This window comes from Ostrea edulis, chromosome 5, assembly GCF_947568905.1.
Source record: "Ostrea edulis chromosome 5, xbOstEdul1.1, whole genome shotgun sequence".
In the NCBI taxonomy this organism is placed as follows: domain Eukaryota; kingdom Metazoa; phylum Mollusca; class Bivalvia; order Ostreida; family Ostreidae; genus Ostrea; species Ostrea edulis.
In genome coordinates, this window is record NC_079168.1 from 48,135,572 (window position 1) to 48,151,695 (window position 16,124).

The following is a 16,124-nucleotide window of genomic DNA, read 5'->3' on the forward strand; positions in this document are numbered from 1 at the left end:
ATAAATGTGATGCATTTGTGAACAATACACTTATGAATTTTGATAAATATATAAGGTCTATTTTAACAACTGGGAATTCTGACAGAAATGGATATAAGAAATAAATTCGCACTTATAAAGTCTGCTGGCGTGAAGTGTCAAAGTTCATTACCTCATGTATTTTCAAAAATGAAATCTTAAATATACAGCAGGCTAGGAATTAGACATGCATTATTACCTGGCACCTGATCGGAATTCTTTCATGATGGCTTCTCTCTCCTTCTGAACCATATCACCATGCATAGAGGATACTGTGAAATTGGCCTCTCTCATTTTCTCTGTCAACCAGTCAACCTTTCAAACACAATTTAATTTCAGAATTTCTGTAATAAACAGTGCATATTGCTTTTAAACAAAGCTGTTCTAACATGTGAGCTTAAACTGAGGAAGATTTGCTGTTCTAACATGCAGGCTTAAACTGAGGAAGATTTGCTGTTCTAACATGCGGGCTTAAACTAAGGAAGATTTGCTGTTCTAACATGTAGGCTTAAACTGAGGAAGATTTGCTGTTCTAACATGTGGGCTTAAACTGAGGAAGATTTGATCACAAGGGACGTTTCTGTGGACATTTTCTGTTAAAGATGGCAGCAGGATAGGGCAACTGAATATTTACAATATAACTGCATTTCACTCTAAAACAAGACATGTTTGTGAAACACTGATGCCCCTGTAGAGTAGCTAAGTAATTCTGGTACCAAATGAAAGGTCTTATCACAAGGAATACACGTGAAATATGAAAGCCCCGTCATTAAACATTCAAAAGCTATAGCCTTGGTTAAAGTTTTTTTTTTTTAAAAAGTAGGTCAAACTGCATGGTGAAGGTCATGATGTAAAAAAGAATTGGGTACCAAAAAAAGTCTAACAAGGCATAAACATGCGAAATATGACATCCCTATCACTAACCATTCAAAAGTGGTTGCCTAGATTAAAGTTTTTCAAAAGTATGTCTAACTCCAAGGTTATGACGTCAAAAATTTTGCTACTCAAGAAAGATCTTGTCAAAAGTAATACACATGTGAAATACGAAAGCACTATCACCATTCAAAAGTTATGGCCAAGGTTAAAATTCTAAAAAGGTAAAACCCATAGTTAAAGACCACAAGATAAAAAATTTAGGTACCAAAAGAAAGATCTTGTCACAAGAAATACACACATGAAATATGAATGTCCTATCTATTATCATCCATTTAAATTTATGGCCAAGGTCACAGTTTTCGTGGACGGACAGATCAAAAACTATAAGATAATAAGATGATACTTTTGTCATCATTTTGCGACAAGCTGATGATTTCTAGCAATCTTTAACATCTCTTAAACACAACATTTCAGTGACTATTTTTTTCCACTATGTGTAATGGTACATGTATTTTCACATTCTACATTATTATATATGCAGAGTCAGTCACAAAAACAATTAAAAAATCTTCAACAATACCTTTCTCTTTGTATTGCAGAATATGACAGCTTGTGTGATGGTCAGTGTGTCGTACAGATCACATAATGTATCGAACTTCCATTCCTCTCTCTCTACAGCCACAAAGAACTGCTTAATTCCCTCCAAGGTCAACTCATCACTAAAATAGGGAAAGGCTTTCATTCAAACAGTGTGTATGCATTCAAAACACATGCAAGCATAGTAAAGATACAACCATCTTGAATTCAAGACCAAAACACAAATAAACAATGTCCAACGTTAAATGTAATAACTGGACAACTGACCGTTTGACCAGTATCCTGATGGGATCTGTCATGAATTTGTTGGTCATCTCCAAAATCTCGTGTGGAAGTGTAGCAGAGATGAGACAAACTTGTGTAGCTGGAGGAAGGTATCTGTACACATCATAAATCTGTTCTTTGAAACCTGTTTGTGAAATTGGAATGAATTGGGATACATTCTAAAAATAATGATTTCTTCTAAACAGAATGGCTCTACCAAAATGTATCACCAATGGAAAATAATACTTGGCACAGGAACTCCTCAATTGCTTATAAATGAAATTTATCCTGCAATTACATGTACCTGCTGTACTGACCCAGTATAGGTAACCTAGTATATCAAAATGATATCGGGTCAATGTCCAAACATAGCAACTTGCATTTGTTCTGATATTCTATTTTGTTGTAATGTTGTCAAGTTTTTAAGAGTTTAAAATGAACAATTTTAGGTGAGCAAATCTTACTTGACTGAGTATGTTACCAACCTTTATTTAACATTTCATCTGCTTCATCCAACACCAGCATTTTGATGGCTCTGGTACGTAGATTTCTTCTTCTGATCATATCTAAAATATTGTATCATATTTCTAATTATGTGTAAATACCCATAAATACTTCAAATACTACAGTTACTGTTTTTTGGGGGAAATTTGAATTTTTTTTTTTTTACATTTTAGTACTTAAAGTGACAAGATTTAAGAATGTCTTGGATTTGTCACTAAAACCTGTAATATCATTAAATTGGGACTGAAACGATTCACTTTCTTTGATATCTTTGTTTGGTTTGGTGATCTATACTTTTTTGCCAATTTCAGTTTGATAAGTAACAGCCTAAAATAATAAAATGTCAGGTTAAAAAAATCACTTATTCTTGTTTTATTCTTAATCAAAATTGTGGAAATGAATACCAGTGTTCCAGCTGTGAGGAAAGAATTTAGTTTTAAGCATACAGAAAGCATGGTCATGTCGCTTCAAAATTTGAGTTAGAAAAATTTCCAAGAAGAACAAGTCTAACTCAAACTATACAATTTTATACATCTATTTCAATGTCATTTTCCTACATCATATCCAGAGTTTTCAAAATGTGTTATCTTTGCATGTTTGATCATTTTTTTGATAATTTCATTAGCCCTCTAAACAATGATATGTACTGTCACTTTTTACCCGTCGTAAGGAAATTTTGGTCAAAACTTGTAGATTTTAGAAATCTGGCATACCATATATTTATGTTATAACATATTAATTTTTTATCTAAACAAAATAAAACATACCAAATACTCTGCCCGGTGTTCCAGAAACAACATGCTGTCCATAGTCCAACTTTCTGATGTCATCACCAATGTTGGTACCCCCAATGCAGGCATGGCACTGCACACTCATATAATCTCCAAGGGCAAGGATAACCTTTAATAACAAAAAGATGAGTTTGAGAAACACTGATGCTTCCATATGACAGCAAAGTAATTCTGGTACCCAAAGAAAGGTCTTGTCACAAGGAATAAATATGAAAGCCCTATCACTAACCATTTAAACGTTATGGCCTAAGTTAAAGTTTTTCAGAAGTAGGTAAAATTCCAAAGTCAAGTGGTAATACAAATGCCCCCGATAATGGCCAATTCCGAAGACGGCAAAGTCATAAGGACAAATATCTTGGTACCAGTAGAAAGATCCTGTCACAAGAAATGCTCATGTACAATATTAAAGCTCTAATATTTACCATTTAGAAGTTATGACCAATGTAAATTTTTTAAAAAGTAGGTCAAATGGCAAGGTCAAAAGCTTTAGTACCAACGGAAAGGTCTTGTCACGTGGAATACTCATGTGAAATATCAAAGCTCTAGCAGTTACTGTTCAAAAGTTATTAGCAAGGTTAAAGTTTTCAAAAAGTTGGTCAAACTCCAAGGTCAAGGTCACAGGGTTAAAAATGTTGGTACCCACGGAAAGGTCTTGTCACAAGGAATACTCATGTGAAATATCAAAGCTCTACCACTTACTGTTCAAAAGTTATTAGCAAGGTTAAAGTTTCAGACATAAACTGGTACCGATAAATGGTATCATTCCCAATGCCAAAATACTATAGATTTTCTCCAATTTTGAAACTTAAAAATGCCCAGTAACTAACTGCTAAGTCTTTGTAATTCGAGGCTCATAATTTCGAGGCTCGTAATTTGCTTTGTTTGAACTGTTGTATGAGTTAACCGATTCCTTCACTTTCTCGTAAATAGAAAGTAGGGTCAATAAATCATTTGTAAAATTGTAAACAATACTTGTTTATTCTTTAAAATATGGTTTCTTCGGTGTTAATTTTAAAACAAATGCTATTTGTTGACATGAAAGAAAATTCCCATTTTGTCCTATTTTGATGCGATTTTGGTCAAAACTGTTGTTTAGGGGCATAAAAACGAACAAAACAATTTCATTGATTATAACAATACATATTACAGTACTAACTTATTTTAAACAATCTATTTGTTTCGGTCAAATTTTTGGGATATAAAATCATGAACACGTAAACCATGCTCAGCTTACATTAGCATTTATAATAATACAATATATGTATTTCAACCTTCCTAATTCACTCACTCAAACAACAGTTCAGACTGGGATTTTGGAGGAGAAATTTTTTTTTCTAATATTTGTGTTATCAAAAGGTGATAGAGTATTTTTTCCAATAATATTTGTGTTATCAAAAGGTAGTCAATCAATGATGGGGTTATTTCAAAATAAATAAATCATAGCAAAAATCAAAATAATATGCAGGTGACTTGAGATACTGTACTCAAAGTTAAAAGAACCTTGATAAAAACTTCGAGAGTTCAAGAGATTGAAGATTAAGTTAAATCCGGAAATTGAAAGAACAACCATTGTGATTAAGATTTTACAGTAACTGGATTCCTGGGATTGTTTTGGCACATTTTCCTTCGGTATGATTTGATTCCCACAACACAAAACTTTATAATGCATAGATAAAAACTATTTTTTTAAGTTTATGTATTTGTTCTTTTGCATACTAAAATAGATATATTTTAAATTATTTTCTCAAAATTACTCTCTCATTTTCAAGTCAAAACAAAGTGTAGGTTTTATTTATTGTCGAATTATATATACATGTAACAAAATGCAAGCACTTGGGTAGGGTTCAAACTAACCAATTAAACAATTAACTATCCACCCCAACAGGAAACACAGGTGATATGTCACCCATAAAAACATCTAAATAACACCACCATACTAGCCCCAGATATTCACTGTTATCTAGGAAAGGTCAAAGTGGACATACACTTGATTGATGGTGTGTACATGTATATGCTACCACCACTTTGAGAGATCTCAAGTGAAAAACAATGAAATGTTTTACAGGACCAAAATTCTTTTCGAGAGATCAGATGTTCAAGATACTAAAATTAAATTTCCTTAGTTTTATGTACATGTATATAGAAAAAAATTGGGACCGTGATTTCACTTCAAAGAATCAAGAACTTTGAGAGATCAAAGTTCAAGCCATCTCAAGTAGCCTGTACAGTATTCCACTTCAATACTAGGATTAAATATCATAAACCTGTACAGTATTCCACTTCAATACTAGGGTTAAATATCATAAACCTGTACAGTATTCCACTTCAATACTAGGATGAAATATCATAAACCTGTACAGTATTCCACTTCAATACTAGGATTAAATATCATAAACCTGTACAGTATTCCACTTCAATACTAGGGTTAAATATCATAAACCTGTACAGTATTCCACTTCAATACTAGGATTAAATATAAACCTGTACAGTATTCCACTTCAATATCATAAACCTTTTGCACATATATATTTTTCTTGCTGCAAAAATGTAGAAATATACCAAAGAGATACTAGTATGATCCATCCATGATAAAAATCTTTGATTTGAATTGACTGGCAACTTATTAAGGCAACATCAGCTAAGGAAACTTACTTACTGAACTGAAATGGTGAATTTTTGTTTTGCATGGGGATTTATATTTAAAGGCATGTTTCAACACAAATATAGTGAAAAAATATGTTAGGATTTTTATTACATTAAAATTTTGAAGCAGTGATGCAATAATACAGCAATATAAGACCTAAATTGTGTGCAGAAAAAGTTAGGCTGTAAAGCAAAGGTTTTTGTTAGTTCCAATTTTTCCCCAGAGAATCAAAATTCTGCAGTTATTTTCTTGCAACTTGTCTGCCCTTATCAAAAAATTAAAGGAAAAAAAAATCACCATTTTTTGTGTGATGACATTTATATATCATGTCTATATCTACATGTAACTTTTTACCAAGATATTTCTTTAAAGAGACACTACAGCTCATTTTGCGCAAAAATCATGAAATGACAATTTTCTCAGGGCTTTCTCAGTTTTTGTTGCATTGTTGAATGTATGAACTTTGCGAAAATAACACTTATCTAAAGTTAAAAACTCTCGTTTTAACGTAAAAATTAATACTTTTTGATGGCCTATACAAAAAAATATCGAGTCTCCTTCGGCGGTCTTCAGACGCATGCCCATATAGACAGTAAACAGTGTGGCATGTCGTCAAGTGAGAGAAAGTGTAGTGGATAGATCCAGAATTTTGAAAGATTCTATAAAAGAAAGAGGTAAAAATAAAATGAGATAAAACTCATACGTGAAATAAAATTTACCTTGGGATCAGTATGACCGTTGGAAAACAAAGAGCTAGGAGAAACGATTGTAACTCAGTGGCGGATCTAGGATTTCCGAAGGGGGATGTGAAAGTCAAATATTAGCCAAAGTAATCGGCCATTCTGGGTGCAAAATTTGGAGTTTCACTCACAATTTGTGGTTAAAAAGGGGAGGGGGGATCCTGGCCCCCCTAAATCTGCTATTGGGACTAGCCGCGAAGAACTGCTTTAAAAGTGTTATTTTTATCTGAACACGACAAGTGTTAACCAGTTGTAAAAACATCGGTCAATAGGAACATAGGTGGGTTTCTGTTGAAATAATGATTTATATAATTACTTATTATAATGAGCAGGAAATAATCTAGACTAGCTTATACTTGAAAGGTGAGTGTGGTCCCTTTTAAGTGGATTCCTACACAACACCTTTGCTGTCATTCAAAACCACGTGATGTAAATAAGCATTCAAAAGTCCGAGTCAGCATGAAGAAACCTTTGAATTCCGGACGATCTTCAAAGCGCAGTTGAGAGTAAATTAATGCATCCAATTGTTCAAAATTGTCAGTATCGATATGATTTTTATCATTTTATCAATACATGTTTTTAAAAACACTTTATTAAAATGTGGAAAATGAGCTGTAGTGTCTCTTTAAAATTTGACTTTCTAAGATATTCACAAAAAATATGCTTTTCCCATAAACTGATCAAGCAATAGTTTTATGGATAATTGATATCATTAAAAAAATTAAGTTGACATTTACATCACTTAGATCACAAATAAAATATGGTCATTGTGGATTGACTACTGTAAGATTTCATATTTTACCTTCTGGATTTGAACTGCTAATTCTCTGGTTGGGGAAAGTACAAGTGCTTGTGTTTCTCTTATCTGTGTGTCTAGACACTGTAGGATGGAGATGGAAAACGTGGCTGTCTTTCCTGTTCCTGACTGTGCCCTGATTTATGAAAAAAAAACAAAAAAAAACAACCACATTCAATATCAAATCTGTTTTCAAACACTTTCTTTGTAAATAGATATCATTTTCTGTGTCCTTTACAAATTTGGTTGATAGGACTAAGCGACTTAATGTAATAACTACAGTATCTCTTTTCTGTTTAAAAGCACATCTGTCATGACATTCATTTTACATGCTGACCTAATAACTATAAGATCCATATACTTTGCCTCACATTGATCAAAAGTGATACTAATAACACTGGGGTTGTATCAATTCAAATTTTACAGGTAACCAATAGACCTTACTGGGCTATGACATCTCTCCCTTTCACTATTGGCTTGATTGATCTTTGTTGAATGGCTGATGGCTTTTCAAACCCTAAAACAGAAATTTCAAGAAAATGACATGATGTATGCATGTATTCAGATTTCCTATTTTAAACCATTTATACAAAACATTGACCACAAACATTAAAAGCACAACAAGTGTCTAATTGTTTGGTTTCTTAATCATAATTAATTCTCCAGACTACAAAAGGGATTAAGACAGAACTTTTTCAGGATGACATTTATATCACAATGAATAACAGTACTGCTACAAAGTATCATGAAAAAAATGCTGAAACACACACGCAAACATGTGAATGCACATACACTGTTTTTGTTCACTTACTAATTTTGGTCTACTCTTTAACTCCTTTGTTTTTCATTTACATCTTTTAAAATTGATGTTGTAACTCATTAGACTCCACATTATTTAATATGGTCATAAATACTTGCCAGCACATGCACTTAATTTTGATTGAATAATATTTGATAACTATGAACTTCTTACACATGATGGAAATTAAATTGGTAACTAAAACTCTACAAGTTAAAATGACTTTATTTCAAATAAATTAAACTTGAGTAAGATAAGGATGTCTAGAACTACTGATTTCCATAAAGGAAAAATATGTGAGTTAAACTGTTATGCAAAATTACTGTCACTTTCATTGTTTTAGCCAAAACATCTTGCAAGAATCTCAATTCAAGCATACTGGTATATAAAATTCATCACATATTACTTGATAATCCTGTAGCAGCTCTTTTTATATATTTTTTAAAAAACAAACTTAAAACATATCTTTTAAAACTTGCATTTAATCTGTAATTGGGTATTTATGTATAGTTATTAAAAAAAAAACACTAACTCTCTATCACCATTAACCTTGCATTGCTTGACGTCTAGGTATGAAAATCCCAAAATGAAAATAGTTACTAAATTTTCCGTTCAAATAATGACTTCCATGGCACAATATTTTATCTCCCGAAATTGAAGAGTTCCCATAGTCTGTACTTTTTAGTTACAGATACATTGTATCTCCACATACCATCTTGTCCTTCGCTAATTAAAAAAAAAACTATTGGAACTCTTCAATTTCGGGAGATAAAATATTGCGCCATGGAAGTCATCATTGAACAGAAAATTTAGACTTTAGCGATAGTTTATTTTATGGAATTTATATACTTAGATGATAAGTAACAGGTGAGGTCTAGTCCAAAGACTTTTTCTACCTACATAGCTACTTAGGTATTTAAACATACTCCAGGTAGCTATTTTTACCTACTTTTTCCTTTACTTGCATTTCGTGGCCAAACTCAGGAACGGCGCAATATGGTGGGTACCAAATTTCTTGATTCACTTACACTGATGATGAATACCACAAAAATATTGGACAAAAAATGATTACTTTCTAACCTTTCAAATTTGCAGCAATAACTACACCCAGTTCCATTTTCTAGGAAGTTGGATCAAAGCTACACGATAAGAAGTCAAGAATGTCTTACAGATCTGTATTAATGTTAAAGTTTACCTTTTAATTATTCATTTTTACATTAAAGGTTCTTGGGGCATATATTCATGCATCTCCATCCTCGTAAAGTATTCAAATTTACATTCCAAATTTTGCTGTGCACAACATCATTTCATGTAGTCCGAAATATTTGACGTTTACCTGGCCTTTTTATGATTTTGATATTTACAGTGCCAGGAAAACGTCAGAACTGACGCCATTATCTAACCTGGAAATTTACCTGTGTCTAGTTGGTGGCAGCATTCTTGGGCCGATTCTAAATAATTGCGAGCTGAATTCAATGTTAAACTCACAACTAATCAATTAAACGATGCTTCTTGTACTTACTAATACCAATTTTATGGGTTATTTCATCACATAAACAGTCTCCTGAAGACATTTTAACAAACTGTTGAGCTTTGTTATGAGTCACTTGACTTGTTCGCTCAAATGACAGCGAAAATTAGGTTGACTACAACTGTGTGCTTCTGTTATCAAATTTTGGTGTTATATTTGCTTTTAATCGATATTAGTAAGTACAAGAAGCATCGTTTTATTGGTTACTTTGTGAATTTTACATTGAATTCAGCTTGCAAGTATCTAAAATCAACCCATGAATGCTGCCTCCAGATGGAGGCGGCGAAATTTCCAGTTTAAGTAATGGCACCAGTTCTAACATTTTCCTGGCAAGGCAAATATCAAAATCATAAGAAAGTCAGGAAAACATCAGATTATTTTGGACTACAACATGATACATAAAACGACTGACCTGTTTAAAAGATATGCTTTAATTTTATATTATTCATTTATATTTTCTAAAAACAGGTAAAAATAGCTATTTTAAGAAGGTTTAAATACCTAGGTATCTATTAAGCATTAATAGCTACCTAGATATCATAATAATAGCTACATAGGTTGAAATAGTCTTTGGACTGGACCTGTCAGTCAGAGTATTAACAGGTTGGGAACACTTCCCCTATAGCGAGATATTCTCGCTAAAACGCGATTATCCCTCTCTAGCGAGAATAAATATATCGCGTACAACAGAGAAAAACACCCGCGGAGTACATCTTTTCGTGATTCACGTGAAAAGAAGAAAAAGTGCTAAAATGTTTGATACTTCTGCAAATATAAGAATCAAAACAAAAACACTCACGATGTGTATTGGATTTCAGATTGCTTCCCTCTTACGCAGCAACTTTGATATGCAATTTCATTACTATGTTGTCAATTTCATAGAAACAATTCGCATCATGTTGAGTGCGTGTCGCACTTATTCAGCGTTGCACGGGATTTGCCATTATTTTCAATAAAGACGCCAAAACTCCTGTTTATGGTAATGTTTATTTCTCGTTAAAGAGGGATAATCGCGTTTTAGCGAGAATATCTCGCTATAGGGAAAGTGTTCCCAACCTGATTAATGAAGCATTAACATTGATTATTGGTAGATTTGTTTTCATTATCAAGTAACTTATTTGAAGCGAACAGCAGTGTCACCTAAGTGCACATTAATTGCTAGAACCGACCGAAGCTAAAAGTAAATTTCCAGACAGATATTATGAAGGACTTCGACGAGATTCAGTAAAGGCGTCAGTCCAAATATTCAGCCGAGATTAACGCATCTAGATGCTCTAATCCTGATAAACACAGCAGAGTATTCACCATATGCGTATATTCCTCTTAAAAGATCTTCTCGTAGGCCCATGTGATCAAATGTTGGCGTAACATCAACATCTTCACTGGTTTCAAACTCGATATTTTTCAAATCTTCTTCCAACACGCGTCTCGCCATTTTGTGGGAAAACAATGTTACGAAGACACTTGCATGTTCGCGATCGCACAAACGTTTGAACTCAATCTCTACCCAGAGTTATCGTTCCCGCTACGCGACAATCCCGCTACGCTTGTCGCGTGGCGTAGTTCTGAAGAAGGGTGCGTCGATCTAATTTAGATGTAGATCTATATAAAGTTGAGCATTTTCCCCCGTTTGCAGGAGTGTTCAATAAATGAATCGATCAAAAATCTTTATCTAAAGTCGGGCATGTGTAAGCTCTAAGAAGGTAAAATAGTAATAATCACATCACAATTTCAAAAAGTTAATAGTAAAATATGTACACGGTTTATAGTAGTTGCTAACTCATTAATAGATAAGGTACATGCTAAATTAAAACAATGCAGTATGTAACCGCTATAATAGTCATGTTGAAATTTTAACGGATGGAATTCAAAAAATTCATAGTTTTTCTACTTTCAACCATTAATATTGAAAACCACATGAGGAAACACTATTGGATTGGGCAGTAGACTTAACCTATCAGTATGACTTTTCAACATTTCACACGACCATTCCTCTCGATAAATTAAAGACTAGACGTTTTGACATCATAGACAGTTAATTGCTTCTGCAACAAAAATGAAAAACGCAAATATTCTTATTTACAGATCAGTCATCCAAAAAATCACTTTGATAAAGCCACTCTGATTCCACGCACAAGTACTCTGAAGTCGAAATTAAAAAGATATGCTGGAGTTCCTCTTTGACAATATCTTCGTGATCAGGTCTTCCAACAGTCTGTTGGAATTTCCATGGACACGAATTGTGCTCCTTTGTTAGCTGACCTGTAACAATCTATTTTGCCAATACAACCTATCATTCTGTACCATCAAATGCTGTCTGACGTGTTTCATACCGATTGCTAGTCCGTTCTTGACACACTGATTTTTACTACGGGTAACTCTGTTTACCCGATGAAGATATAGGGCTCACGGCGGGTGTGACCGGTCGACAGGGGATGTTTACTCCTCCTATGCACCTAATCCTACCTCTGGTATATCCAGAGGCCCGTGTTTGCTTAAGTTAACAAGTTATTGCTAAATTGTTTCATAGGAAATCTCTAAAGAGGAAAGTCCAATCATCTCTGCAATAGTACTCAGTAATTCAGTTATTAGTATTAGTGTTTTATTATTATGATCACTAAATAAAGTCAAGGTACTGGAGTCAAATCTGAATATTCTGTCTTGCTATTTAATAATTAAACGCATTATTGAATTACAAATCTTTATGTTTCCCTCACAGTAACCTTTGTAGAGAATAGGTCAGACCTCTCTCTCTCTCTCTCTCTCTCTCTCTCTCTCCATTTCTAGTTAAAGAAATTGAAAATTATTCATGCATTAATTCAAAATGAAGTACACTGCACACGTAGTACTAGTTTTCAAATACAAGGTAAATCATGGTCTCTTTATAAAAAAAAATCCACGATGTAAGAAGCAGTTATGTTCCCCGCTGTCTGAGAGATAAATGAAGTTGTTTTGATGTATTGTTACTTTTATTGGGAGAAGTTATATTTCGTTTCAAAAATTGCAGAAAATAGTAAAAATGACGTACATAGGAGACATATTTCAAGCCTTATAAAATCCAGTCCGGTCTGAACTTTTGGGGGCTTAGCCATAGGTGGACCTAGACTCCCTGTATCATGAAGTTGCGCCCCCTAACTTCAATTCCTGAACCCGCCCTTTGTACATCTTTATTCTCGATAGAATTTGTATCTAGTCTGGCCGGTTTTTTCGCTCAAAATTTATTCCGACTTAGTTATAAAATTTGGAAAAACTATTGTTTTACAATTAAACTAGCTACATACATGTAAATGTATTATAAAACAATAAATAAAAAATACGTTAATTTTTAAGAATGGAAACTCGGCTTCTTTCGTCTTCCTTACGACAACTAACAGTCTTAATAGTCATCGTAAAACAATCATCTAGAAGCCAGAAATTTTATTGACTTAACTTTTGGCGGTTTGAATAATCGCTATGTTGAATTTTTGGGGTGAAGAGACCATTTAGCGTTTTCATAGATCTATACTAACATAGATAACAAACACAAAATCTCGTAAATGCTTTACTGGGACCATTTGTAAACTTTGTTTTGGTTTTCGTATTCTCATACAAAGAAAAAAAGTTATATTGAACATTTGTTTCAGTTATTTTCACCGGACAGTAAATAAAATGCGTTTTTAGTTAGAACCCTACATAGATACCCAATGTCCCCCTTCCCAACAAAATTTCAAGTCCTATATAAAAAAAAAAAAATCAATATTTATATGAAGACTTTATATCTTACGAAAATTTATCAATAACTATGGAACAATGAACAAACCCTCAACCCTCGGTTTTTTTAAAGCACACCTGAGACGAAAGCTCGGGTGATAAGAGGTGCTGCTGTAGTATTTAGTACTTTTTTTGTTTTTATCCCAATGATCATTAATTTATTTCAAGAATTCATTTTCATGAAATGAAAAATTAGAATGGTTGACATTTATCATTTACTGTAAATACATATAACACTAATGCCTCGTTCACACGAATGCGCATTAAATTTGATGCTAAGTAAAATAATGCGCATTAAATTCATTCGACATTAAATAGCGTTCACACGGCGATAATATTTAATGCGAAGTAAATTAATGCGCATTAAATTCGTATGCATATCTAAATTAAAGGGTGCGCGAAATAAATAAAAGAATAGACTATATCTTTAACAATTATTTTATAGATATTTGAATGAATATTGTGTAGATATACAGAATTCATTGTTCAAAAAACTTTATATCTGTTAACAAGGTACATGTACATGCAACGGATCTACATACAAGGAGATCTGTCGCGTTTGTTTTTATGTTTTCAAGAAATTACTTGTTATTTTCTCTGACGATCAGCATTCATTCTAGACAATATATTGTTTCTTCATGAGCCCAGTTAAAACATCGGAATGTCTCTTTCACCGTTCCCCTGACTACTGTTGCACATGACCTAATTTATAATTACTATTTACGTATTATAAGTTTACTATGACGTCAAATGGTATAAAAAAAAAAAATAACGATGAGCGACATATATTTGTTAAAAAAATCATATCCCTTTTTAAAAACAATTTTGTCGTATTTAAAAGCAATTCCTTCCATTTGTATTACTCAGTATCCCTATCCAGAGCACAAAACGTCTGACATTATATCTGATGACATGCTGTTTGTATACATTTTTAGTGATTATTATCATTTTGATTAGTTTTTCCCACAAAACTAGCATTAACATACATGTATATAGCTGACCACGGGTATGATGCATGTGACCCAAATTTGCCATTACGCATGCGTCTACATTGCGCATTAGCTTCGCTTTGCGTTCACACGGAGCTAATACGAAGTAAATTTAATTCGCATCAAATCGCGATGTAAATTTTAATTCGTAGTAAACTAATGCGCATTAAAATTTTCGTGTGAACGCGGTTCAGATTTAATTCGCATTAACTTACGTTTAATGCGAATTAAATTCTTCGTGTGAACGAGGCATAAGCATGTGCTTTGTGAGTGAAAAACAGGACAAGAAAAGGGTGAACGTGTATGCTCTTCTTTCAGACTTCTTAAACGTCACCACTTTATTACGTCACAATGTACAGCGCGTCATAATGTGTACGACGTAACACACTCACCCTTGCGACCAAACATAAACACACTGTGCGCTTGTTTGGAGGCGATACAATGCAAATGGAAATTCAAAAGAAGATGATCTCTAGAAATGTTTTCTGCTCTATGGCAGACGACAATGATTTAAAAAATGACTTTGTACCTTATGAACAGGTTAAGGACACCATCTGGAGAATTGAAGCTTTAAAAGCTGTTAATGTAAATGTGTCTTCATTCGCATTCCTGCCATCATGGGCTGATGGTGACTATTTCATTAAAATGCGAATTAAATTCTTCGTGTGAACGAGGCATAAGCATGTGCTTTGTGAGTGAAAAACAGGACAAGAAAAGGGTGAAAGTGTATGCTCTTCTTTCAGACTTCTTAAACGTTATGGTTACAATGAGTTTCGGGTCAAAACGGGCTTAGCCCCTGTGCTTCAAACTCCTCGTCGACGCCTCATTACGTCACAGTGCCTACGAATAGTTTGTGTATAAAACGACCTCTGGCGGAAGTTTGCCCTGTGCTTCTTACAGACTTCTTAAACGTCACCACTTTATTACGTCACAATGTACAACGCGTCATAATGTGTACGACGTAACACACTCACCCTTGCGACCAAACATAAACACACTGTATGCTTGCTTGGATGCGATACAACGCAAATGGAAATTCAAAAGATGATGATCTCTAGAAATGTTTTCTGCTCTCTGGCAGACGACAATGATGTGTCTTCATTCCTGCCGTCATGGGCTGATGATGACTATTTCATGCAGCTACATAAACCGAAGGAAAGGAAGAGAAATGTCTTTGAAACAAGCATGGAAACTAAAAAGGCAATGCTGGAGGAAAAGTCAGAATACAAGACAACCATTGAGAGAGGACAAATCACACATTCAGTTTCTAAAACCAGTGGCGAAGAACTTGAAATAAAAACAGAGGATGTTGCGGTATACATCCTTGGCATTATCGAAAAGGCATGTTCAATAGTTTGCCAAGATATAAGAGTCCAGAAACTAGATCAGGATGACGAAAGTGTTATGGAAGAAACAAAAATTGTGAACACTTCAGATGCGAACCAGGAAAACAAATGTCTACAGAAACCTATTAAATTACAACAGTTAAAACAGAAAACCAAGCTAGTCAAATGTGGGCCGGGCAAACCTGGGGAGCTCACTGCATTAGAAACAGGGAAAATACACAAGTTTATTCCCCGAAAGCTGTTTCTGTCTTGTATAGAAACCTTTAAACTTGCACCAGATACCCAGGATGCCACCAAGAGCAAAGAGGAGACAAGGCCCGCGAAACCAAGGCACTTACATTATAGTTTTCTCTGCACCACGGGACTTTCTCCTGTGGAAGAACCTTGTGTGGTGAGACCGCGGAGAAGATGGAGGGATCGAATTCTTAGGTTTTTTGGATGTAAAAGATAGACTTTCTTAAAATTTATGAAGATAGGAA

The 16,124-nt window shown here is 33.9% G+C and overlaps 1 protein-coding gene across 1 annotated transcript in view; it reads right to left on the minus strand.

The window, feature by feature from the left end:
- LOC125652868 (integrator complex subunit 7-like) overlaps nucleotides 1-11,047 on the minus strand; it is a 44,650-nt gene extending 33,603 nt beyond the window's left edge. The window contains exons 1-8 of the mRNA XM_048882312.2: nucleotides 10,866-11,047; nucleotides 7,675-7,747; nucleotides 7,237-7,366; nucleotides 3,027-3,159; nucleotides 2,241-2,321; nucleotides 1,759-1,900; nucleotides 1,475-1,613; nucleotides 218-333 (exon numbers count right to left, since the gene is read on the minus strand). Of these exons, the coding sequence (XP_048738269.2) occupies nucleotides 218-333; nucleotides 1,475-1,613; nucleotides 1,759-1,900; nucleotides 2,241-2,321; nucleotides 3,027-3,159; nucleotides 7,237-7,366; nucleotides 7,675-7,747; nucleotides 10,866-10,995 (944 nt within the window). The 5' untranslated portion in view covers nucleotides 10,996-11,047. The remainder of the gene's footprint in view (nucleotides 1-217; nucleotides 334-1,474; nucleotides 1,614-1,758; nucleotides 1,901-2,240; nucleotides 2,322-3,026; nucleotides 3,160-7,236; nucleotides 7,367-7,674; nucleotides 7,748-10,865) is intronic.
- Nucleotides 11,048-16,124: the final 5,077 nt, after the last annotated feature.